Consider the following 27252-nt stretch of genomic DNA (forward strand, 5'->3'; position numbering starts at 1 on the left):
GACCAAAGAGAATTGTCCTCAATTCCCTTCCTTTCCCTCCCCTTCCCTTCTCTTCTCATTATTCTCTCCTTCCCTCCTTTCCTTCTCCAAACATTAACTGAACGTTTACTTTGGTCCAGACACTGGGCAGTGCTGGTGGTGAAAGATGATGCAGAAACACCATCTTCCCCCAGAGAGTTCCCTGTCAAGGGGAGAGCTTACTCTTATTCCTCCACGGCTGTCATAGCTGAAAACAGTGATCCTGGGTGTGTGTGTGTGTGGGGGGGGGTATCTGCACTCTCTTGGGCCTCCCAGCTGCCCTTCTAGTAGACAGGTAGTGTGGCTGGATAACTAAGCAGTGCCCTCGTGGGGTTTGGATCTCCAGCAGCAGCTAAGACTCCATGGTAGAGATGACATTCTCCCTGGTATCTGTTGCATCTTCACTTAGGTGAGCCATGTTTAGCTACATCCTACTGTTTCACCCAGAGTCTCAGCCAGTGGGGCTGTCAAGCTAGGTAGAGCCTGCACACTAGAATTAGTGGAATAAAAAAGTGTAACTCCAAGGAAAGATCCGTTGGCCTAGAGTTGAGACCACCAGGTTCAAGTCTTGGTTCTTCCACTCATCAGTCTTGGGGAAAAGAATTGAAATTGACCTATACTGTGCATGCTCAATAAAGATGGGTAGAATGTGTAAAGCCAGCTCCAGTCAGATGGCAAGTATCATGGAAAGAGTTAGCTTAACCAATCAATGACTGCCTTAACTTGAATTAGTTTGCAATTAGTTATGCAATATCAGATAGATAGATTCTGATGGAAGGCAGAAAAGACAGTCCAAAGCTTGGGGCTTTATCTCAGAAGGGAAGTCATGGGGGAGACTCTGCTCTGGGAAGAGCTGGAAGGTGGGGTGGAGGGGCAGAGAGAGGAGAAAGAAGGTAGTTGGGTGGAAAGTCTTCCCTGTTTTTCCCAGTGGTTGCTGATGCTCTGTGCTGGGTTTCCATAGCTATCCTGCCCCTACTTTATATTCAGCAAAGCAGTTATTCATGCATTTCAGAATTGTCATGTTTACTTCTCACCCACTAAACTGTTAGTTCCTTGAGGACAGGGGCTATGCCTTATTTACCTTTTAATCCCTAGCACTTAGCCCAAAGGAATGAGTGAAAGAAGGTGTAAAAGTCAAAGAAAACCTTAACTGACTTGGTAATTTTGCCCAGGGGTCCCAGTTCTCTGAACAAAATAGCTTGAGCTAATAACACCTATCATTGTTCCAGGTTTATAAGCAGAGAAACAGAGTAACAAAAGGTTAAGCAACTCCGTAGAAAAAAACTTAAAAAGTAGAACAGGCATCAAAAGAGTTCCCACGCCTCTCATTAACTGATATTGTTTCTTTGTTGCACGCAATAGAATTAATTAAAAAAAACCTGGTTCTATCTTGAGCTGAGGCGAGTGTTTTAAACCTTCCACCTTTGCAAATAAAGCTCTATTAGTTATTTTCAATGATCAGCTTTCTGGTAAGAATTAAGGGGATGGATATGAAGTCATCACTTTGGTAACTTGTATGTTGTACATAGGGGCATATTTGAATCAAACCTACATGCTAATCCAGCTTTCCAAATGAATGGGAATCAGATTTTTTCTCAAAATGCCAGGCCCATCTCTTGGTAAGAAGCAAAATCTGCCTAGCTTCTCCAGTGTCCTAGAGAACATCCCTCTCAGTAAAGACAGGTCACGGTCTGCCCTCTTGATGACCTGGTTGGGTTGACAGATTTCACACTGTTTAAGAATGGAGTGAGGAGTGTGCTCTTTGGAGGCTCTCCAGAACTATTATTCTTCAAAGTGTCAGAAAAATCACAACAGGGTGTAAAGTTCAGAAGTTCAGTTAAGTTTAAGGTCTTTCACCCTGGAAAGTTTTCATTAATTTTTTTCCTCTTTCTTGTATACCCCAATGAATGCTGCAGGTGCAAATTTCCTAGCATGACTTGGTCAAAACCCACTCAAAATTATGCCAAGAATCTGCTTTGAAAGTTATGCTGTCAAAATTTGCAGCCCTGGGAGGCTTAGATAATTCAAGAAGTATCCGATTTTCAGTAATCAGATTTCTAGTTATATGAATTTCAGATTCTTTCAGGAGCCCCCACTCTGAAATATTTTTCCTTATTTATTTATTTCCTTATTTATTTTTTTAAAGATTTCATTTATTTATTTGATAGAGAGATAGAAAGAAGAGCACAAGCAGAGGGAATGGCAGAGGGAGAGGGAGAAGCAGGCTCTGCACTGAGCAGGGAGTGTGATGCGGGACTCGATCCCAGGACCCCGGGACCATGACCTGAGCAGAAGGCAGACGTCCAACCATCTGAGCCATCCAGGCGCCCTGAAATATTTTTCCTTAAAAGCAACCAAAGTTTCTGACATTTGCTTTAAGAATACTTATTCTTTGGACGTGAAACCCGTTGTGTAAGGCATGTAGCTAAGTGTTTAATAAGAACGTAATATGTTTCTAACTAAAAAAGAAATACTTCAAAGCCAAAGAGAAATTTTACTGTTAATAAGCCATAAGACAATACAACTCCTATAATAATAAAACAGAATATTATAATAATAGCTTTAGAAGTCATAGAACTAATCTTTTAAGATACTTTAGAACCAAAAGCTATCATTGATAAATAAAAAGCCCAGAGTGGATTAGTAAATTACACATTAGTTAGTAATGAAAAGCTTAAGAAACAACCCCAAGAGTGCTATTGGATTTATTAGATCAGTGTGGAAGGCATTTGGGAAGTGTTTGGGGGCATTTTTGGTTGTCATAATGATGGAAAGGGCCCTACTGGAGAATGGAAGGGAGCCAGGAATGCTAGACGTCCTGAAATGTGTGGGACAGTTCCACACATCCAATGGTTGTCCTGTGTCTCATTCAGCTGTTCGGGTATTCATGTAGGTGGAAAGCCTTTTTTTTTTTTTTAAAGATTTTATTTATTTATTTATTTATTTGACTGAGAGAGAGAGAGAGAGAGACAGCAAGAGAGGGAACACAAGCAGGGGGAGTGGGAGAGGGAGAAGCAGGCTTCCCGCTGAGCAGGGAGCCCGATGCGGGGCTTGATCCCAGGACCCTGGGATCATGATCTGAGCCCAAGGCAGACGCTTAATGACTGAGCCACCCAGGTGCCCCGAGAAGCCTTTATATAATGATCTGAACCTGGAACCTAACCCTATTCCCCTGCTTTTACATATAAGCACAAAGTATTCTTTTGCATCATTTTAGTTTTCCCTTTTCAGGAAAGCAACTACTATGCAAATTAAGGGAGGGATGTCATTTTGGCAGGGAGGTCGTGGTGGACAGGATTTCCCAGGACTTGTTCTTTATCTTAGGAAACCACCAGTGGCAAGACTGCTTATGAAGCTGCCTACACCGCTATTTACTTAATGTGTTACCCACATAACACACCGGTGTCGATCTGCATGAGCGGCTGTCACGTTCACAATGATTCAGCATGGAGGTGTGCTATGTGACTACATCATTATGCTTTCTGGGGTGCTTATGCCCAAGCATTTACATGTTGAAAACACGATTTAAGTCACACACTGAATTTCTTGTATTTCTGCTTTATAATACAGCTAGGACCTTAGATTGATTTTTTGGGGGAACTTAAGTGAATAAGTAGGCTATGGCTATCCTTTTAAGATAGTAAAGGAGGATCTTACAAAATATTTGCTGTAAAAAGGAGACACTGGATCTGAGAGGCTTAAAGCTATTCTATTAGATACAAACTTAGCTGATAAGGTAGTAAAGTAACAGATTCCTGTCAGTAGCACAGGAAGATCCTTCCAAGAACACAGGATTTGCTGTCTGAGCCTTACTGCTCCAAGCAGGAACCAAGATCGGAGTTTTCCCAACTTAGTCCTATATATGCCATAATAATGTTTTTTTTTTTTTTTTACCATATCTGCCTACACTGCTATTTACTTAATGTCTTTCTTTAAGTCAAATAAATTCATTTGTGCCTACATATATCTTTTATAAATTTGGTACCAATAAAAAACAGATCGGATGTGCTTGTTAACATTTTTTCCTATTATACATTAAAATAAATATGTAATAATTAAAGTAAAAAAAAGAAGGTTGTTTTTTGTAACAAAAAGATCACCTGTTGCATCCTTCCCTATGCATAGCGCACTTTGGGAACTGGTGCTATGAAGGGTATATAGTAATGACGATTTACTGCCTTGGAAAACATGATTTAAAGGCAATTACCAAGTAATATTGATAATCTTTATGAAGATACTCTTTAATAAACTCACTTGAAAAATTTCTTGTAATGGGGCAAACTCTCCAGCTGCCGCTATAAGCATATCATGTATAATTTAACTTCAGTAAGAATAGAATATGCCATCCATAGCAACAAGTCTTTTTGAATAAACACCTTAAATAATTTGTTTTTTTCACTCAACAAATATTTGTCAAGCCCTTACTATGTTCAAAGCATTGTTCTAGGCACTAGGACTAGCAGTGAACAAAATAGTTTCTTTCATTGTGAGTTTATATTTCATTAATGTCAGAGGAGAATAAAAGCAAAATTAATTTCCATTAGTCCCAAGAAGAAAATACATAGGGATACAGCATTCAACTCCAAATCAATCAGATGGCCTAAGCTTGACATCAGAGGATGTGCACATTCTATCATTTGGCTTTTCATTTTGTCTGGCAAAGTAATTTTCATGGGTTTTTTAGTTTGTATAGTTTTTCTCATAGTATACTATTTTATTGATGCTTTGCACTTATTTCTTGGCCTGATTTAAAATTCCACTCCACAATTTAAGGAATGGAATTCAGAATTTCCTGATACTTCAGCCCAAGTTTTCATTTTTCATATGTAATTTAAAAATTGTCCTTAAGTCACCTCGAGTCACACTTTCCTATTATTCATGCCATTATTATCATTGGTTAGGGGTTACAAGCACTTCGTATCATTTAAAGGAGCATTAGTTGTTCCTTCTCTTATATCTTCTCTATTTAAGACACTTAAAAAATAATACCAAAGGTGATTTACAGCGGCAAGAGCTATTTAATAGCTCAAAATACTGAGAGAACATTCCTGTCATAAGACTATGGTGACATGTCTTATTATTAATTTTCATAGAGTGGGTGTTTCTTACTTATCCAGCTATGAATGTTTGACGAAATTCATCCATTGTATTACCCTGTTAGTCATTTCCAAACAGCTGAAATAAAAAAACCCAGTGCTTTAGATTATTTTCAAAATCTCGGGTGGCACGACTGGCCTTTATAGGTTCAGCAAATGGAAATTTTAAAAATAAGAAAGCTAAACTCTTCAGAAAGATTGCTTTGAAGTTCCAGTTAATAACAGCTGTTTAAAATAATTGGCTCTAAAGAATTCTAAGATTCTGAGAAGTCATGAATCACTGAAGACAAACTAAGTTATACCCTCAAATAGCTTTTGTGTTAGGTGTTTTTGGTTATATTAGAATTCTTTCAAAACATGTTATCCATATTTGACAATTCTGAGTTAAGAGAACATTTGACCGACTAGAAAATGCTCGTCTTTCAGTATATTAATCAACTCTTTTAAGAGATTTCCCTCTGAGGTGTTATAATCTATTTGCCTATGATTTTTTACATGGGTAGTAAATACTTTTGCAGTGGTATCATGAATAATGTTGACACTTTGGAAACCTAATACTGCCCCTAAAGGAATAATTATTGCTATAATCAAGAAGGATATATGATAGAGAAAACATTTCAAGAGAAGAGGTCCTTTAAAAGAAGGAACTTTGGGCACCTGGGTGGCTCAGTTGGTTAAGCGACTGCCTTCGGGTCAGGTCATGATCCTGGAGTCCCGGGATCGAGTCCCGCATCGGGCTCCCTGCTCAGCGAGGAGCCTGCTTCTCCCTCTAACCCTCCCCCCTCTCATGTACTCTCTCTCTCTCTCTCATTCTCACTCTCTCAAAATAAATAAATAAATCTTTAAAAAACAAAAAGAAGGAACTTTTTTCTTTCCCAATGCAGGAGCTAAGCTATTAGAATAGTGCCTGGCACATAACAGATTCTCAATAAATATCTATTCACTGAATAAACAAATGGAAAAGAGTACCCCAGCAACTGTACTGTGTATACCATAAGTAAGGTTTTATATATATAGCATGGCACATAGAACACTTTCAATAAATATCAGCGAATTTTAGAGTTACCATTATAGATTGTGTATTGATATTGGCTTGAGATCCTGGACTTCCTGTGTAAGAAATTTGAAATGGAATTGAGCCCTGAGACCAGTATATGTTGTCTTTATGAAGTATGTTGATAAGGAAGTCTTGATCTAAGATATAGAAGGCTGGACTAAAGGTGTTGATGTGATAGAGAATGCATTTTCTTCGCACACCCAGGAATAACCGGGCACGTTTCTGGAACTTAGTTTCAATTATCAGCAGGAAGCAACCACTTGCTAAGCAAGATACAAGGGAGAGAAAATGTGTTTTTCTTTACTCACAAGTCAGTGATTCTCCTTTTTATTTTTTACAGAGTAAATGACAAACTGCCATTTAAGATGGTCCCTGTTCTTGTTCTAACCAATCCTTATCGTGTAGTAAAAGTTTCCAGACTAGTTTTAACATCAATTCTCATTACTTTCCCTCCAACCCTGCAACTCCCTCCCTTCACCACTAAGTATTGGCTCTAGGATCAGAAAACACACACTCTTTGAATGAACCCAGTTTTCTCACCCCTGATCTTTATTTTGGATGCACTTAAAAAAACCACTTAGAAAGATCCAATCATTGTCCAAGTGCCAATGCCAATCACTTGATGAGGTCCTTCCCTTGAATGGCCAGTGATTTTTTTCATTGGAACTTCCTTGGCACCTGTCAATTTATCTGATGTTTATTTGAGTTGTGTGCCAGCATTTCTCCCCAGTTTTTTTTCATCCTGTATCTTTTATAACTTATAGCCTGGCACACAGTAGTTGCTCAATAAATATGAATTGTTTGATCTAATTTATCTTTTCTTCTTTAAAAAAAAAAGGAAATTTCTGGCATAGATTTTTAGCTGTCTGGTCTTTACCAGAATTGTCTCCAAAACAGAAAATAAAGCTATTGTGGTAAGGCACAAAATGAAAGAATGAGAAAAGAATAAGAAAAGAGATGGGGGATTTTCCTTTCTCACATGGCAAGGATTGTCAACAAATAGTGAGTGAGAGAGAGAAGGGGGATAAATGGCTTATAATCTATGCTAATGTAAGTACTTTCTGCTTGACTAATTTCTTGGCAACTTGGGAAAAAAGGTGCTAAAAGTCTTTCCATTGCCGTGGGAACCAATGGGGAAAGAAGAGCAAGGAGAGAACACTGCCCAGCCTCAGCCTAGAAGTAAACTAGCGACAGCCACAGCTGTCTTCAAGCAATGAATTTCCTCCTCTGGATGGTAGTGGGGTGGGTGTGCGGGACAGAGTCCCTGGGAGAGGGAGGTAAAACTTGTTTTCATGGCTAAACGTTCCTTGTAGATTATATTATCCAAGGGCACAAAAAAGCACAGGGAAGAGAGAGGAGTCTCTGTCATGAGGTTATTTCCTTTTTTGCAGTTTTGTATCTCAGGGAGAGGTAGGAATGTGGGGTAGGACAGGAATAGTGATGGCCTTTTCTATAATGGCTCACACAAAGGGAAAGCAATGGCAGACGCTTAGCCAACAAAGGTGGGGCCAGGCCACCATGTTGTTGCAGGAATTTCTCTTTTAGTGGTTCCACAGCTGTGGTACTTCTGATACCAAGTGCTGGTGGCCAGGTGGAGTGCAGAACTCATTCTCTGGGCAACAAATAATCAACCATCAAGCTCAGAGGGTCCTCCATTGCCCTGTCTCCATGACTCCTCACCTTGCATCCTACTTCAGAGAGAAACTGGGAGGCATTAGGTGGGAAATTCCTTACTTTTCTGCTAGAAAACCTACAAAACTTCCTACTATGCAGCCATTCTTTCCTTCTTTCTACTTGTTCTATTAAAAGAGTTGCCTCCTTTTCTTTTTTAAAAAATGATTTTATTTATTTATTTGAGAGACAGAGAGAGAGCATGTGCAAGAGAGAGCATGAGCAGGGGTGAGAGGGAGAGGCAGGCTCCCCAATGAGCAGGGAGCCTGATGTGGGGCTCGATCCCAGGACCCTGGGATCATGACTGGAGCTGAAGGCAGATGCTTAACCGACTGAGCCACCCAGGTGTCCAGAGCTGCCTCCTTTTCTAAGACCAGACCCCGCCCTTCCCCATCACCTTTCAGGATCCTTCACTCCCAGTTGTGACTTTTCTGTCCCATATGGCCCATTGTTCTTTCTCAACTAAATCTTTCTCACCATAATTTCAGCATGCTTAAATGTCTTGCAAAAAAACCCAAACAAACAACAACAACAACAAAAACAAGACCAAAAAGCCTTCCCTTTCCTACATTCCTAGCCACTGTTTTTTCTCCACCACTTTACTTACAACCATACTTGGGAGAGTGACGTGTCTAGCATTGTAGAGGGGGCTCAATAAAGATTTGTTGAAAGAGCGAGTCACTGCAAGAATGGGAAAGTGGAAAGGGGAACACATCATTCTCTTCTTCAACGTAAGTCGAGGACACTGTACTGTTTTGTATTATATACTCTTCTAAGCACTCTACAGATGGCCATAGAGAAAGGGAAATACAGATACCAGTGATAACAACAGTCCACACTTACTGAGAATTTATACTGTGATAGGTGCTGTGCTAGGACCTTTTACACACTCACTCGGTGCCCTTCATGATAGCTCTGGGAGGGATGTACTCTTCAGCCCTTCTTTACCAGCCCGGGAGGCTGGAGGACAGAGGGGTCGGGAGAGCCTCTGCTGCCAGAATCCAAATATAGGCAACTCTTCTGGAGCCAGCACCGCCCACTGCCAGGGGAAGTCCTTGGTTGATCCTTTCTTTCATTGCAAGGGCTAAAATATATATATATATAGTAAAGTTTAAACAAGGAAGGCCTGCGGGTGAGTGGAAAAACAGAATGTCAGAAGACCTGAATCCTAGATCTTAACACTTTCATTACCTTGCAGCGAGGGACTCGGCATCTCTGTTTCCTTTTTGTTTGTCTTTTTGTTTTTTGTTTTTTTGCTTGTAAACTGAGAAACCGGGCTTAAAGATCTCTTGATTGCCTTTATTTAAAAGGTTTGTCAAAAGTAAAGTGCTGTTTAAACGTGACTTAGAACTTGGATTTCATGCTTTTTGGAATAAATTTCTTCTTGAAATGACAAGCCATTATTGTGAAGTATCATACAGAGCTTTTAGAAGTACCTAGCTTCATAATTTCCAATAATTTTTCAAAGGTAGCTTAGCAAATAAAATGTTCTGGCCTATGTCGGCAGCTTCATTTTCTGGATCTTGGTATTACCTTATTTAGAAAAAAAATATTCCATTTCGGATTGACGTTGCCTTTTCTTTTTAATAAAATCCCCTTTGTTCTGATTATAAGAGGGATACATGCTTACGGTAGAAAAAAAACAGAATAACAGGAAGAAGGTAATAATAATCATCTTGAAACAACACCTGTTAAAATTTTGGTGTATTTTAAAAAATATAACCGAGGTCTTTAAGATCCTGCTTCTTTTTATTTAACATATTGTAAGCGTTTTGGGAAACTTTCTGTCGACGATGAACAGTTTGCGTGACAGGAAATAACCAACTCCCCCTGGAGAAAAATTAAAGCAGCCTCAAATCTGACTTTGTCACAATAGCAATTCCATTTCCTTCTTCTTTAGGGACAGTGTACGAGTGTCCTCCACTGTCACCGCCACACCCTTCTCCTTATCAAAGAATACAAGGTCAGATAATGAAATGAGCGATTGTCTTTTGGCACCTTCTGCCAGAGTAGTAGGACTATATAGTTGAAAAGTTGCAAAATCTAGTGTCTTGATGTGTGATTATATATTTTCTCAGTAAGTTATAGAAATATTTGTTCAAAGATATTGAGGCATTTTTATACCAAAAAGGAGAGAGTCTAAATGTACTATAAAAAGAAAATAACTATTATAATGTATGAAAAATATTTAATATGAGTAATTATATATGCACTCAGAAAAGGAATATATTGCATACATGTGTTGCCTTTGACTGTTAAAATTCATCTCTAAAAAGGAATTATAGTACATTATGGTGAATACTTTGTGCTCTGGTGTTGGATTTTTGGGCTTTGGACTTTGGCTTACAAGTTATTTCTTGGGTGAGTTATTTCTTTTCTTTGGGCCTTAGTTTCCTCATCTGAAATAGTAGTGCCTACTTCCTAGGGATCTGGTTGGGATTGGAAGCATCAATCTTGTGCAAAGCATGTAAAGCAGGGTCTAGAACCTAAGAGCTCCACACATATTAGCTATTATTATTATTGCTATAACATGTGTGTGGCATAATTGACCTCTATCAGTGGTTCCCTAATACTCATGGAAGGTCCAGAGCCAGGCTCGCTGCATCGGGTAGCCTGAGGACGTTTTGAAATATACTCTCCAGAGTTCAGTTTCAAAACAGTGTGACGGATCTTTCTTGGAGATGTGGTGGGAGCACAGAGGAGGGAATGAATCATCAGTCCCCTGGGAGGGTGGAAGCAGGCTTTGCAAAGATCATAACGCTGGGATAGGGCTTGAGTGGTGAATAGATACTTCTTAGGAGAAGAGGTGGCTGGGGAGGGGTGTACTCAGTAGAGGGAGAAGATACATCTACTATGGACCTATTACAAGCAAGACAGGCTGTGGGTCACACTGATCTCATCTACCTCTCACCTCTACCCAGTGAGGCTGGTGTTACAATCTCCTTCCACAGGTGTGGACAGAAAGTAGTTTGTGCACTTTTCCCACACTCACAAGAGAAGTAGGATTCAAACCCAGGTCTGACTTCAAAGCTCCTTGTTTTTGTGCCAACTTCCTCCATTAGGCATGGTTTAGAGTGTGCACTTAGCAGCAGGAGCACAGTGTGCATGGGGCTCTGGGCCGGGCCACCACGGTGGGCCAGGCGGAGAAGCAGCCTGTGGTTAGGTGGGCAGGACCTCGGCTCTTTCTGGTGTTTACAGTGGCCCTCCTGTGCTTCCCGGCCTTCGGGAGACCTCTAGCCTTGGGGGGCCTTCCCAAGAGGGATCTCCGTCTGGCCTCTTGCAGCCTCAACCTGGGATGGAGCACCTCTCATCTCAAAGCTATGGTGGTGGCTATCATTGGGTGCCATCGCACTAGCCATGTTCCCTTGGGGACCGTCCTTAGTAATGTTGCCACTTCCCTCAGGCATGGGTTCTACTGTCCTCCCTTCTTAGGTTACTCATGAGTAATAAACTACCCAGGTGCCCCACGGCCATGTGGGTTGCTACTTAAGAGAGAACACCATCTTCCTGATCTTGTGTGTAAACCCTGAGATCTCAGTTCGGAAACACACAAAAGACTCTAAGGCTGGAATACTTTCTCTCTCTTTTTTCACGTGTATAGTTAAATATGGACCATCGCAAGTCATTTAAATCTTCTCGGACTTTGAAGGTAGGGTAGCAATGACAGGACATAACCCCTCATTTTGTTTATTAATGAAGTCACAGGAGATAGACTGATGCTTCCTTCTGGGTGGGTTAACAAACAACTCATTCTAGCTCAGTGACTCATAGGATAACTTCAGTCAAAAGAAACTTCATATACTCCGGCTTCCCTCTATTTTACTGTCTCCAGAAATCCAAAGAAGCCACTATACCAGAAAGACTCTGAGGGGGTCAGGGTTTTACTCACGGAAGTGCTACAGTAGAAAATGGTCATTTCTCTGTGCTACATTCAAGTGAGTTTGCAAACCCACTGGACTCTGACATATGCAACTGTGTTTGTATGGGACAGAATCCACGATGTGAGGTAGGGTGGTGTCTGAATCGTGGTGTCTAAATAGCTTCTCACAGAGGAAAATAAATTGCTGATGAGACTTACTTCTTTGTGGGTTTTATTATTGGTAGTCTTAACTTTGCTAAATCAAGTTTATTATACACTACCATTATAGGGGCCCTTGAATGAACTTATTGATTTGGGGATACCCGTTCTGGCCATACGGCTCATGGATGATCGTGATTCCCAAGCGGAACTTCCAAATCAGGCCTGTCTGACCTGCACTGCGGTCCCCCATTTGCAGCTCTCTCTTGGACATTTCCCCTTCATTCTTGCAAACAACCCATCCCTGAGCTCACTGTCTTTCCCTAACTCACCCTCCAACTTTATTCACGGTTGATCTCCTCTCAGTTCTTCAGGTGGCCCAGATGGACCCTGGGATTTCCCAGCATTCAGTATCATGTTTTATCTCCTTTCTCCACGTCATCTCTGGATTTATACCTTATTTCTACTTCCATCAGAGTCTGCAGCCTGATCACGTTTTTCTTGATTTACTGAGTCTGCCCCTCCTACATAGGAGTGTTAGTTAATTTTCTTAAACACTATTTTATTCTGTCTATGTTTTTCTCAAATTTCTCTGGTGACCCTTTGCTTAATGAGTCAAGCTCAAGTTCCTTATCTTGGCATTCTAAGCCTTTCGTTTTCTCTCTAGTCAACATACTGTACTACTTTCTGGACTTTCTCCCACTTAATGACTTAATGTCTCCCATATGTCAGCTCAGTCTCACTTTTAGGCAATTCCTTAACTAGACGACACTCTATTCTTATCTTTCAGAGTTCAGCACAAGACCATGAAGTCCTCTTTCCCTGCTCAGAGCACTTCAGTAATGTCTGCCTTCTTTTGTCTCTGATTTGTTGTCTCTGTCAATTCTTTTAGAACTAGATCATTTATGCTCTTGTATAGTCCTTGTATAGTTTAATGTATGTTTGTCTTGCCCGTGTAGTGAGGTTGTTAGGTCTTTAAGGGTAAAGGAATATCTAAAAATTTCCTTTTGAGCACTCAGAATCCCCAGCCCAGGTATAGGATATAGTAAGTGCCGTCCTGCTACCCACAGTCCTTGCTGACTTGAAAGGAATTGTTCAGATATTTGCATTTGGTGTCTTTGGCAGACTCCAGTCCCACGGCTGTCTGAGACAGGAGCTAGCCCAGCCCCATGGTTACTGGTGTGGCTCAGGGCACCTTGGCCTCATGGCCTGCTTGGCATAGAGTAGATGTTCTATTTGTTGAATGAATGAGTGACAACCCAGAGGAAATACTGGGCTCTCTATTTCGATTTTCTATTTTTCATCACTCATATACAAAATAATAAATCCATTAAACAATGTCAGCCAGGTTAACAAAAGGCAATGGCTGTTTTCAGTTCTAGCTTTAGACGGTGAAAACTGTGTCTTTTTTATTATGGTTTTCCCCAGAAAGTCAGGTATATTGAACGATCTCTCTTGACTTCTTTGTTTGGCTACTTGAATACCTCATCTTCCAATAAAATTTATATCTAGTTGAGTAGAGTTGTTGATGACTCCTTCCTGGTTCCTTCAGTCTTGAAACACATTTTAGAATGGCTCTAAAAACGTTGGCCTTAGTGTGCAGCGCTCTTTCACTTCATTGTTGCTTTAGTACTGTTCATATTTTAATTCCTCCAGAACCCCTTCCCTATTTTCCCAAGACTGAGTTAATTGTTCCCTTCCCCAACTTCCTCAAAGTTAATCATGCTCTCCTCTGAATCCTGTATACACATACATGTTTCTCATATTATGTATACTTTTAGTATACATGCATGTATTATTAAATGTATCAGAACACATCAAAATGTATAGGTTTATGTCTCTGCAAATTCCTCAAAGACTGTGGCTATGTCTCATTTATCTTTGTATCTCTAGCACCTGGCTCATGTCTACCTCAGGATGTGCTCCATTGACAGTCACTGATGAATAGTGACAGGGAATGAGTAAAACAGTGAGGCCAATATCAACTGTGTCTTCCGCAATGCAGTGGCATTTCAGTGGCTAAACATCCTAACCATCCATCTGGCATTTCTGCATGTGGAGTGCTGGGGCGCTTGTAGCCACAGACCCTGGGTGCACAGCATGGAGCATGACCCAGGTGAGTCAGAAAGGAGCCACGACCACAATCAGTGTCTTGTCTTTCTTCTAGGGGAAGACAACTCTTGAACTTTGAAATTGTGGAGTGTTACCCTGGTGCTCACAAGAAGTCTTGAACTAGTCCCAGCCAGCACCTCCCTTCTCTGCTTGCAGAGCATGGGGCTGGGGGCCTGACTTTTGGGGAGAACTGGATATCATCTTCTGAACATGACTTCTTTCAAATCATCCCATAACATTATTTATTTATTTATTTATTTTAAGGATTTTATTTATTTATTTGAGAGAGAGAATGAGAGATAGAGAGCACGAGAGGGAAGAGGGTCAGAGGGAGAAGCAGACTCCCTGCTGAGCAGGGAGCCCGATGCGGGACTCGATCCCGGGACTCCAGGATCATGACCTGAGCCAAAGGCAGTCGCTTAACCAACTGAGCCACCCAGGCGCCCCCATAACATTTTTTAAAGGATGTTTTATTTTCTCTTTCTTTTTTTCTTTCTTAGTTGAGACATAATTGACATGTAATATTGTGTAAGCGTAAGTATATAAGGTGTTTAATTTGATACATTTATATATTGCCATATGATTACCACAGTGTTAGCTAACACCTCTATTAGGTCATATAATTATCATTTAATTATTGTGGTGAGAGTAATTAAGATGTAGTCTCCTAACACCTTTGAAGTTTATAATACAGCACTGTTGACTATAATCACTGCGCTGTGCATTGGATTTCCAGGACTTATCTATTTACTAGTTGCAAGTTTGTACCCTTAAACAACATCTCACCCTGTAACATTTTAATTTTGGTTCTTTACATTTTGTGTGGTTCTGATAAGTAACATTAAGAATCACCTTTCAGAAGATGACAGAGAGGCTGCCACCATCTGCTAGGAATTCTTTCTTAGAAAACGGAGTTTGTAAGGAAATTGTCCCTCTTTTAAGAGGGGGGCATCATTTAGTACCAGATGGTTTGTAACATGCTGGGTGGTTTTTGGTTGATGGTTCTTCTGTGAACGTATTTGATATTTCTGTAGGGTGTTATGTTTTAGATGGCAGCTTATATTTTTTTATTTACTTATTTTTAAAGATTTTATTTATTTGAGAGAGAGTGAGAGAGAGCACGAGTTGGCGGGGAGGAGCAGAGGGAGAGGGAGAAGCAGACTCCCTGCTGAGCGAGGAGCCCACAGGGCTGGATTCCAGGACCCTGGGATCATGACCTGAGCCGAAAGCGAACGCTTAACCGACTGAGCCACCCAGGCGCCCCTTGATGGCAGCTTTTAAAAAGATTTGAAACACTTCTCCTCCATAAAAATAGATATTATTATATATTTATATACTTATATATTAATTATATTTATACATTGTTTATATCATTTTATATTTACATTATATAATATGTATTTATAGATAATATTTATATAATTATGTATTATACAACATATTATATGTATAAATGTATGTATAATGTATATGTATAAATATGTGTGTACAAATGTATGTATAATACATATGTGTAAGTTTGTATTATGTCATATAAATATCATATATATGTATAACATATATTTATATATTACATATATTTATATATCATATATATGATATTTATATATCATATCAATAAATAAATAGTATTTATTAGTTCTATTTCAACAATAATGAGCAAAGGAAAATCTTTTTGTAGCTCTACTAAAATTACCTCATGCTTGTGCAGTTAAAACGGCCCTGCCTGGAGAGGCAGATCTGGAGGAATAGAACTTTAAAGATCAAGATTAGCAAACTAGCCAACAGGAAAAGCCAAAGAGCCAATTAACCTCCTCCGCCAGCAAAGCCCCATGGCTGGTGTGGAGCTCCAGGCTCTCCTGTGGCAGCAGAAACGTGCTGCCCTAAAACTTCCAGTTGAAGCTGCCTCGTTCCTTCAAGCTCCACAGTCGCTGGGAATGTTTGCTTTGTATGTCGCTTCCTTTGCCGCGCGAGTGTGGAAATCACATTGTGTTGCTCTGAATTGGTTGCCATGGGAACATCTCCACCTAGTCATTATCTACTCAGCCTACTGATTACATTAAACCAGGAGACAGAGATGTACCAGGGGCGCTGCAGCCACCTGTTCTGCAGAAAATGGTGATTGCTTCTGCGACATTTTTGCCTATGTGGCCACACGTTTCTCAGAACACTGTCTCTCCGTTTTCTCTTCTCTCGTTCCCCTCCAGAGTTAAGGAATGACATAAATCCATAGGACAGTGGCATTGGGATAACTGAGTCAGTACATGCCCATTCCTCCTGCCCTCTTCCAGGTCCCTGTTTTCGTATCTCATGCAGAATAAAAATAATTGTCACTCTTTTCTCTCCCTCTGTTCTGCCCCTCCCTCCTCTTCTTTAAAGGTCTATGATTCCTGTGTCCCACACAATGGTGCTGAAGCCACATTTTTCTGCTACTTATCCAGAGCAGCTTCTCAAAATTCATACAAATGGCTCTTTTCTAAATTCTATAAAATACAAACAGTAAATGAAACGCTGTCAACAGGTAACTTTATGTTACATGTTACTCAATAAAGAAATGCATGGGTCTGGATGCGTCTCGTATGAGGAGGATTTTCTGATCTTTATTCCCGGATTGAAAGTGACATTTAAGGGGCGCCTGGGTGGCTCAGATGGTTAAGCGTCTGCTTTTGGCTCAGGTCGTGATCCCAGGGTCCTGGGATCGAGCCCCACATTGGGCTCCTGGCTTGGCGGGGAGTCTGCTTCTCCCTCTCCCTCTGCCTCTCCCACTGCTCATGCTCTCTCTCTCTCTCTGTATCTCTGTGTCTCAAATAAATAAATAAAATCTTTTAAAAAAAGGGACATTTAAGAGGTGTTGTCTTGAAGTAACTTTTTTTGGTAGGAAAAACTATAAAAATCTACTGGCCTTGTAATTATTGTCTAAACCAGAATACTTAGAGAGTGAAAAACAGCATTAATAAGTTTGCCTAGACAACAGGTGCAAATTTGACTATGCCAGGCAAACCAGGTATATAACATCACCTTATATGTAGACAAGTACATAGGCATGGTAGTACTGTGTCTTCAAAAAATAGGGGAAAGGGATAACTCTTCCAGAACAATGTCTGTGCAGTTAGAAATTGTAACTGTGGAATTTAAAATCTGGATCAGCAAGGAAGTTCCCTTTCTGTTTATACTTTTATCTCATGTAAATTAAGTCAGTGTGAGTCCATTCTTCAAAGTATAGTGATGGCACTGGGGATTAAATGACTTTAACAAAGGAAAATAGGCCAGGCTGAATGTACCTATGGAGATGTCATAAACTTTTAACTTTGTTTAAAAATCTAAGTTAAGGGTTAGTCACTCTTTTCTGTTAAGGGCAGTACAGTAAGTATTTTTGGCTTTGTGGGCCATATGGTCTCTGTTGGAAAGTAGCTGTAAATGAAGGACATGGCTGTTTGCCAATAAAATCTTATTTATGAGACAAGCATGGGCAGGAGTACAGATTTACTGCCTTGGTTGTCATTGGCCCAATCTCATTCTAGTTATCAGTTTTAATGTCTAGAAACTTTGTTCTGATAGAAAGTTATTTTAGATAATAATTCTGACATCTTCTTGCTCCACTATGGTAGGTTGGGGCAGTAGCTAACAGGGCCAGTGGAGAAATGCAGTAGGCCTTACTATTTAATGTACATTTTTGTACATTTAATGTCCCTTTGGAGTTTATCTTTAAATCATTATAGAATTATATTTAAAATGTTTCCTTTTAGGCAGAAAGCAGATACTAACAACTCAGGCAGGCAAACCTCAACAAGAACATGAGTTATATTAAAGAGAATTAAATAGGCTCTATATAAAGTAGTAGGAGCTGTGACACAAATATGACATCTTAAGTGACTGTAAGCAACACAGACAGCCACACACCTGCTGCTACCTGGTGACCAGCTGCTGTAATTGCAGGCTAATCTAGAAATGGTGAAGAGTGACCACAGTCATGTTGTGGATTCTATTCTCAACTCTCTAACCAGGTATAGCAGGTGTTTGACAATGGAAGGATAGTACCACAAATAAAGAAAAACCTCAGAGGGCTTCAGTCCTATTTGAGCTGTTGAGCAAAATGTAGGGGATGACTGACGTTTATAATTATTTAATATAATCTTTTTGAGGGGATCTTTTGATCTAATTGGTAAGTTAACAAAAGTTAGTGAGAGGTCAGTTCTTTGGGATCTTGTAGTCTATTTAGGGATGTGTTTTATACATCTAGGAAAAAAAACTGAGTCCACCATAAAGCAAAATACAATGAAGGTAAACTGATATTGCCTTAGCATGCTTTACTGATAAAGAGACATAATTGAAGGAGTTATCTAGAGTGGAGTGCTGAGCAGAGGAGAAAGGGAATTTCAGAATGGACAGCCAACACCGACACTTAATGTGTAGAGGGTCATGAGCAACAGATGGGGTAAAATGGGAGTGGAGGGACAGAGAGCATCTCATACCAGGGGAAGGAGACTGGGGGTGAGTCCAGGCACTAGGAAGTTTCTGGAGGACCTACAGAAGAGGGGTAACAGGATGGTACCTGCTTGTAAGTGGTTTGTTATATAGTGAATAATACAGTGAAATATTATCTGCATTGGTTTTCTGTTTAAATTTTTTATATTTTTTTCAGTTTTTTTAATGTTATAAAAGTAAAACAAACTAATTGTAAAACACCCAAAATCCAACTGTTACAGAAACCTATGATGTAGACAGTGAAATATTCCATAACCCCACTTACAAAGATAACTGCTATTAGCTGATGTTGCTTGTTAACAGTAGGATAATTTAGAAACAGATTATATCATTTGGGACCTTGAAATTATGAAGAGAAGTATCTCCTATTTTCCTAATTCATTCATGCCTTATATTAGAAATAATGATATAATATCTCATCTAATATTGAAAGAGGCTTTTTGGGTTATTTTCTCCATCTCACACTTAGTAGGTGAAGCCATTGGAGAGTCCTGGTTTCTGTGAGACAGTGAACTAACTGGATCCTTTGCTCTTCCCCATCTTCTTGGTGGAACCATATGCCTGGCAACTGGAAATCAGTACAGTCTGAAGACAGTCAAAGGGTTAACCTCCATGGGTACCTGGAACAGCCTAGTGGAGGTCATATGGAAAGTTAAGAGACACCATCAGAGCTCACTATATCCCCCAATATCTCTAATAGTGCATTGGCTTGGCAAATCAATTGTGTCTTCTAGAATGTATTTTTGGGGACTGGGTTGGGGAGGTTATCTCTAGTATGGAAAGGTTACCCCAAATCTCTGTGTCCCAGAAAGAGCTGAGAAAACAGAACATATTGCACATTGATAGGGAAGTTTAATGAGCTAGGAGATTATAAGCATCTCCACTCCCTACTGCCTTTTTTGAGGATCTAAAGACAGCAAGTTTTGACTTCTCCTAGTAAGTTTTAGGGGTCAAGGTAAATCAAATTACCTCTTTTGCTGAACTTGTTTATTCCAAAGGAAAGTAATACTATGTGGGTGCAACCCAGAACTTTGAAATTTATGGATGGGAAGTGACATGAGAACCAAACACTGAAAACCTTGGAGCAAACTGTGAAATTTATCCACTTTCTCCCTCCACCGGCCCCTCCAAGTCTGAAGTGCAGGATGATTGTGATCGTGAGAAGACATGAAATCAGGCAGGGTGACTGGTCAATGGTTTGGGTTTCCAAAGGAATTTGAGATTAACAGAATTATGAACTGGAGGTTGAGCAAAACTCCAAATAAGGAGTCATATATGAAGGGGAAAGGTAGAAATTAAGGACTTTCTGAAGTATTCGTAATGGAGGAAGCAGCAAGTCCAGACCTCTAGGACTCTGCCACAGTGAAGAGTTTTATTGGAAATGTAAGAACGGACCTCAGGGACCTCGATTAGATAAAGAAGGGAGAATGAGACAACAGACAGTTACTAGGGGCAGCTGCAGAATAGGTTTTAACAATAAAATAGAATCTCATCTGGTCTAGTCCTGGATGACGGTGGAAAGAATGTGCTGGATAATGAAAGGAATAAGCTTCCCTGTATAGGGCTTTATAGGGCTTCACAGTTTTTAAGACTTACATTTTTATTTTAACTTTTAATTTTAATTTAATTTTAATTTTTTCCCACTTTATTGAAGTTTATTTTTTTCTTCTCAAATTTTTATTTAAATTCTAGTTAGTTAACATGAGACTTACATTTTTAAAGCTGACCTGATCTCATTTGATCCTCACTAAAGCTCTGGCAGGTAGGCAGTGCCAGAATTACTTAAAGACAAAAGGTTAAGTTCCATTTGGGAGGGGAGACATGGAGGAAGGAAGGCAGACCTCCGAGGGTTTTGAAGTTCAGAGGGAAGTCAGTTTTTTTTTTTTTTTAAACGTTTGTTCCTTTCCAGGTACACTTGATTACTCACTGTTAAGTAGGCGGAAGTCAATGAATGGGTAGGAGCCACGGCGTTCAGCAGGAACCCCCGTCTGACCCCTTAGTCGTACATCTCCTAAAAAACAGAAAATCCAAACACATGTTTGAAAACGTTGCCAAGTGTATTCACTTTTCCTCTGCAACTGCTCCTAACCACTTATGTCATTGGAACCAACACCAAATGTCAGGAGGAAAATGATTTCCATTCACCTTGCATAAGAGAGAGCTACTTGAGAAGGGATATTTAATGAATGCTGAGTGTAATGAACTTGGCAATACTCTAATGAGCGAAGCAGCACTCTGCTCCCTTTTAGATCTGCCTGGAAGATGGATCAGTGAAAATTTTTGTAATTTACAAAATGTCCATAGTCTGAGAGCCACAAAGATGAGGCATCTGAGTCTGGGAGGACGAATGGTGTTCTGGGATTATAGCTTTTATTCTTATTAGCATGTTTAATTGCCCAGTGTTATTTCTCTTGGTTCCAGCACAGTTGCCTTCTGACTGGTGTCCACCATCCTGTTCCCCAGGCTGTATCCACTGATCTGCTTTAGAACCCACTCAGGGAGGGCCTGCCTAGCTCCAGGTACTTCAGACACTTCACCACCATTGTACATAACATAGTCGCTAGGGTTTGTAGAACTTGTTTTTTTGTAGGTTTCCTTTAATGTCTGTGTTCACTTTCCTTTGTGATGTGTCTTCTGCCTTCCCGATCAAGGGAGGTAATGAAGTAGAATGGAAAGAGCACAGATTTTAGAACGGAACAGACTGTGGTCAATTTTGGCTCAGATGCTACCTGTACGATCTTGGGAAATTTATTTCTCTTAGCCTAAGCTGTCTCCCTTCAAAGTGTCATTGGTTGGAGAATCTAAAATAACACTAGGTGCCTTGCAATAAATGCTGGGTGTATTTATTTCTCAACTCCTGCAAAGCAAGGATCATGCATACTATGTGTTTGGCATTTTTCCATAGTGCTTTGTGTATTGTATGGCACATAACAGACTCTAAGTGAATGTCTTCTGTTGACAAGAGTAAATATAAAGACAAAATTTGCCAATTAGTACATAAAGTATGGAATTAGAGGAGAGGTAAAAATACATGAGATCTACTATATTTCTGGAAGAACTGAATCAGGGAAGGTTTCAGTTCCATGAGTAATGTGTCCGCTCCCATAAACTACTCTTTCCCGGACGTGAGATGGCAGTGGGGCCCTAGCCTATGAGTAGAGAGGAGAGACAGTCTTCTCTCCTCCATTCATACCTCCTGGAGTTAACCAGGGCCTGGGTGAGATCCCCTTCAGCTATAACCCGCACCGCCGGCAATGTTTAAAATATCCCTTCCAGATGAATGCTGTATTTGGGGCTTACGAACTGCAAGCTGTGAGCCTCTGGACTATTCTGTGCTTTGAATTTTATATTAGTACCTTATTTAATGCTTTGTATAATCTGATATTATAGTGCCATACTGATATTAAGGAATGTTACAATTTATGGAATAAAGCAAAGTGGGAGGAGGAGGAAAAGATGGAAAAGTACTTTTATAAATATGAATATCATCTGACATCAAAGAAAGGAATGCTGTTAGCATTTGGCACGTTCCTGGGGTGGATGGCCAGCAGCTACAGGAAAGCCACTGGGGAGAGTTAGAAGGTTTTCCTGTGTTCAGCAGCTTGTCTTGAACACCCCATGTTTATAACACTCCAGAAAGTTTATGAAGCACTTCCACAAACATCACAGTATATTTATTTTCTTGTTTATCTCATTGGATCCTCACAATAGTCTTGTGAAGAGAGTCACTATTATTCTTTTTACTTCATAGGTGAGAAAAAGGAGGCTCAGTGAAGAAAGCAAAGGACTGCTGTTCACCTATCCATTCCCAGCTCAGGGCTCAGGCCCTTTAAAGGTGCTCAGTAGAGGCGCCTGGATGGCTCAGTCGGTTAAGCATCCAACTCTTGGTTTCAGTTCAGGTCATGATCTCATGGGTCGTGGGATTGGCCCTGAGTGGGCTGCCCACTCAGCAGGGAGTCTGCTTGATGATTCTCTCCCTCTGCCCCTCCCTCCGCCCCCCCCCCGCCCCGAATAAATAAATAAATCTTTAAAGGCACTCAGTAGATAGCTGTTGATTTTAAGGGACTGCCTAAGTTTATGGTCCTTTAAGCTTAGAATTAGCAGGGCTGGTTCTTAAATCTACGTTACTGAATTTCACGGCAGAACTCTGTCCTCAATACCATTGGTTACTAACCTTAAGGAGTGTGCACACTTGGTTTAAAAAAAAATCACAAACCCCCACATGATAGAAGGTGAAATTTAGCAGCCACTGAGAAAATACAGCATGTCAAAATGATATAATACATTCAGCACTGCCTAAATGATTTATATTTTAGTTTTAGAAGATAGACATATACTTCAAAACTTCCACATGGCTGAGACTGTATTCCTTTGGTCTACAAAGCTGGCTAGGCTTTAGGTTTGTTGACCTGTCGTGTCATCCCTGTAGGCTGCTCTGAAGGGTTTTAGGTTCACCAATTGGAAATCACTTGTCCACTTGTATTTTTTCCCCCTCAGTATTAGCAAAGCATTCCTCCTGACTTTGCAGTTCAGAAGGTACCATTTTCCCAGAAAATGTCTGTATAATATCAATAGAGGTTTTAAAGCCTCTGCCAAAATTTACTCCATTCGTCCATCTGACAGTCTAATGCAGAGGATGCCCATTATCTTGTAAGGCTTTAGGTTTAGGGAAACGTCGAGGAGATAACACCACATGGCAGAATGGGTGAGGGGAAGGCAATGCATGAGTAATTCAGAGACTCTTGTTACTGAGAGGATCAATATTTCACCATCTTGGGTGGTTGTGGGCAAATCAATAACCACTGGGAGGTCTGGTTTTCTAATATTTAAAGTAATTAGCATAATTACAGCAGCTTTGCCTACCTCATAGGCTTGTTGTGAGGAAACTGTAAGGTGCATGAAAATAGCGTGATGGGTAACAGTTATTGAATCCTTACACTGGACAGAGCATTTTACACGCCTTACTGAATATCATCTGCCCAACAACCCAGCGAAGTAGGTGTTATTATGAGACCATTTTGCAGATGAGGAAACTGAAGCCAGTGGAAATTAATAATTTGTCTGAGCTCCCAGAACTCACTGGAACTCGTGCTCAAATTCAAAATGGGCTCTTAAACTCCATGTTCTTAACCCCTCTCCTGTATTATCAGGGTAAGAAATTGTACAAATAGTTAAGCATTCACTTTTTATTGCCCAAGGTATGCTTTGATTGCTATTTGCCAATAAACCAAAGATATATTCATCATGATTCCTGGAACCTGAATGCCAGGGGAATCCACCCCCTTGATGAATTCGAGATTCAATCAGATAGATGTTGTTTATTTGAATAGCAGTCCAGCGGAAATGGGCTGAACGAGTAAGACAACCAAATCCTGTTCTGGATCAACAAGGCATTTATTATTTTCAAGTAAGAGATGGAAGGCAATTATTAAAAATATTATTCAGTAGAACTGAAATTACCTAGCAAATAATTTAATCAAGTTCTTAATTAAGTAGAATTTTCATGATGTAACGCCGTTTTGGGGAAAAAGAAACAGTGAAGCATGATGACAGCAAGGACACCTAAATAAACAAACAGAACAAAACAAATCAACAGCAACAACAACAACCTACAAAACCCATACCTGAAAGGTTCCTTTTCAATGCTTGTTCTGTCTATAACTACAATTACGGACTTGAAAGGGGATTACTCATAAACCTAATGATGGTCTTTAGGTGTTGTAAATAATAGTGTTTAAAAAGGATGAAATCATGTTAAAAATACTAGTAAGGCAGGAAGCAGGACAATCCTAAGTGGGCTAACAAAGCATTTTAGAAATTTTTCCACATGAACAGTTAAATACAAACAAGCCAAACATTCTGTATCTTGAACATTCTATTTATTGGAGACTCTGCTGAGGTGAACTTCATGTCTTAAGTATATATTTCTAATGTAGAAAGTTCTCTCCCTTTCTCCCAGCTTTTATGAGCCCCTTCTGATACTAAATTGCTTCAATATGCTCGAGGGAAGAGAGAACTACTTCAGCAACACCAGTCCCTGGAGAAGCAGAGGCCGCCGGGCTGACGTCCGAGAAACAGAACAAGTGGAGTCCTGCTGGACTGCTTTTTCTGGCCTCTGGTCTCACGCCATCATCTATTTACCTAAGGCCTTATATCCAAGCTAAACAATTATTTTGACTATTCATTAGGCCCTTGTTTAACTTAAGCAACTTTTTCTCTGGCAAGTGAAAAGTGCTATGGAAGCTGGGTCGGAAGTGTTGACAGCTCAGAGTCGTGTCCTCAGCCTGTTCTTATTGTGTTCCAGAATGAAACAAACAGCAGGGGAATTCTTATTTTGAAAGGGCTGCCTTTCTTTTGCCCCTTCAGGCCAAAAACATACCAGGTCGTCCTCGGGTATTTCAGGCTGCAAACACGGGCGGAAAGCGGAGCCGAGTGGCTCAGGGAGCCAAGCCCCGGAGACAGGCACTCGCCGTCCCAGGGGCCGTGGTTCCCGGATGGCCCTCTTGCCCGCTTGGCCTCTCGGGCTGTGTCGGCTTCACGCAAGCTTGCGCTGGGGAGCAGACGGACGTTCTGCGGCCTCTTACGTAATTGGCAAACATGGTGGAGCCTCTGGCAGCGACGGCGACTTACGGCGGCTGCAACACCCGCCACAGGATGAGAACCAGAGTCTGGCCCCCCTTGTGGGGTCAAGGTCACGTCAGGGTGGGGGAAGGGGGTAGGAAAGGAATGGAGCCGTGCCTCCTGTGCTCCTGCTGCATCTGAGACGATGAGGAAGGTGCTGCTAACGGCTGCGGGAAACACGGGGGCAGAGTCCTAGCAGCGGTGTCGCTCTGAGCAAGGAGGATGAGCTGGTGGTCGCGTCGGAAAGACGCCACCGTGGAGCAGCCCGGATACGGCGGGAGAGGAGGGGCTCTCGGGAAGGGTATTCCTTTGAGCTTCCTTAGACAGTACTAACGCCCGGCACAGCTGTAAACTTGTAAGATGGAGGCAGAGTGAACCCAGACCCCTGAATCGCAGCCAGGAGCTTTCATCAGCTGGCGGCTTCGAATATTTTAGATGACCACTCTCAATTAGCAAAGTGAATTATTTCTCCTGAGATGTTTATCTAGCCAAACAAAGAGGCGGAAGGTTGTGCAATTCGATCGCTCTGTAGATTTATGGCACAGTACAGGCCGCCAGTTTGGATAACTCAGGCCGAGATGACTGTTCTGAGTGCTGTGAGCTTGCCTGAGATCCAAGATGGCTGATTAGACCCGACTTCCCACTTGGGGCTTCAATCTTCTGCATTGCTTTTTTGAGTGAGGCTGGGCCTGTCTGGTTGCCAAGGACTATATGTTGAACTGGCTGAGTAGGTGGCTTCCTTCTATTGATCCGTTGCACTAATTGTGCATCCCCGGGCCGTTGCTGAGAGGGCTTTGTGTGTAGGAAAGAGACAAACCAGGAGTTGGGTGTTCAAAACCACATTTTTGGCAAAGGGAACAAAATACAGTTTCAGTTGCATGTGAAACAAAGTTCTTTCTTTTCTTTTTAAAAACCTTGATCCTTATATCAAAATCAGAGAAATCTCACCAAGTCAGAGTGCCCGAACAATTGTGTATATACCACCTTGCAACTTTGGCTTAGGATTATTAAATACTTTTATGACGAAGGTGCATTTTGGGACCTGAATGTTACAAAGGTGAATATAGAAATAACAGTGCCTCTATTTTCTAAAGCAGGTGAGGTAGGTTTCAGCTCAGACTAGACATTCTTCAGCTTGATGGTTGTACAGAGGGAAAATGAGAAAAAAAAAGTTGAGGGGGGAAAAAAGTTACCATCACCAGGAACACAGGAGTCTAATAAAAAAAAAAAGATATTGAACACGAAGGCACAGAAATGCCTGAAGAGAATTCCAAGAAACTGTAAAAGAACTTAAAAGAACACAAAGAAAGTGTCTTCCTATGAAGATTAAGAATGAGGGAAATAATGTGCTGAGTCATTTTAGGGAATATGTTATCTGGGTCTGCCTTAAGTCATGAAAACACGGGTGTAAGCTTGCACATTATTCACTTATTTCTGGGATAATGCTTTTTAATTCTAGAATCTCTTCAAAGCAAAGTTTGTTGTTTTTAAATAAATGTGATAGCTATGGACGTAGATGTAGATAGATCTGTGCCTGCTCACCCCTGCGCCCTTTCATGATGCCTGGCACATGGTAGGCATTCAAAAATAGTAACTATTATTCCTACTTACTTACTGTTCTTCTGAGGTTCCTGCCTGGCCCCTCATCTCCCCCTCCCATGATAGTCGGTATTATTTAGGAGGATTTCTAAGTCAGGGAACTGTTTTAAAGACTGTACATGTATGAGCTTGGCTAGTCCTTATGACAGTCCGCCTGAAGGAGATGTGTGTATCATCCCCCTTGTACCGAGGCACGCAAAGAGCTTGCCTGCAAGTGGCTGAGATGGGATTAGAAGCCAAGTGGCCTTGGGAGCACTTGGTCTCTAACCACTGCTACATGGGGCCACTATTGCCACTCTCTACAGCAGTGACCGATGCGATCACCCATGACATTATTCATGGTTTCCTTTGTTCTCCCAGGCTGTTTCTCCTCCGTCTGCTGGGTAGTTTAGGGTCATAAAAGCAAGTACCAAAGCTATGTCCCGAGGAAAGACAAATGTTTATCCTGGTGCTTTTTCATGGGAGCATTGCAAGCCCAGTATGATAGGAATGCTGTGGTCCATGACATGGGAACCGATGAGTCCCCACTGGAGGGGGACTGGACCCCACTGGAGATCTAGGCATCTTGCAGGTCA

The 27252-nt window shown here is 40.9% G+C and overlaps 1 protein-coding gene across 4 annotated transcripts in view; it reads right to left on the reverse strand.

The window, feature by feature from the left end:
- The window catches only part of PDE7B (phosphodiesterase 7B), a 312256-nt gene that overhangs the window by 51484 nt on the left and 233520 nt on the right, over positions 1–27252 (reverse strand). For all 4 annotated transcript variants that reach the window (XM_028121407.2, XM_028121409.2, XM_028121408.2 and 1 more), the window contains one exon: positions 20385–20468. In XM_028121407.2, coding sequence (XP_027977208.1) covers positions 20385–20468 — 84 coding nt within the window. The remainder of the gene's footprint in view (positions 1–20384; positions 20469–27252) is intronic.

Source organism: Eumetopias jubatus, unplaced genomic scaffold (assembly GCF_037043125.1).
Source record: "Eumetopias jubatus isolate StellerSeaLion01/CBP00866 unplaced genomic scaffold, mEumJub1_p1.0 scaffold_6, whole genome shotgun sequence".
Lineage (NCBI taxonomy): Eukaryota > Metazoa > Chordata > Mammalia > Carnivora > Otariidae > Eumetopias > Eumetopias jubatus.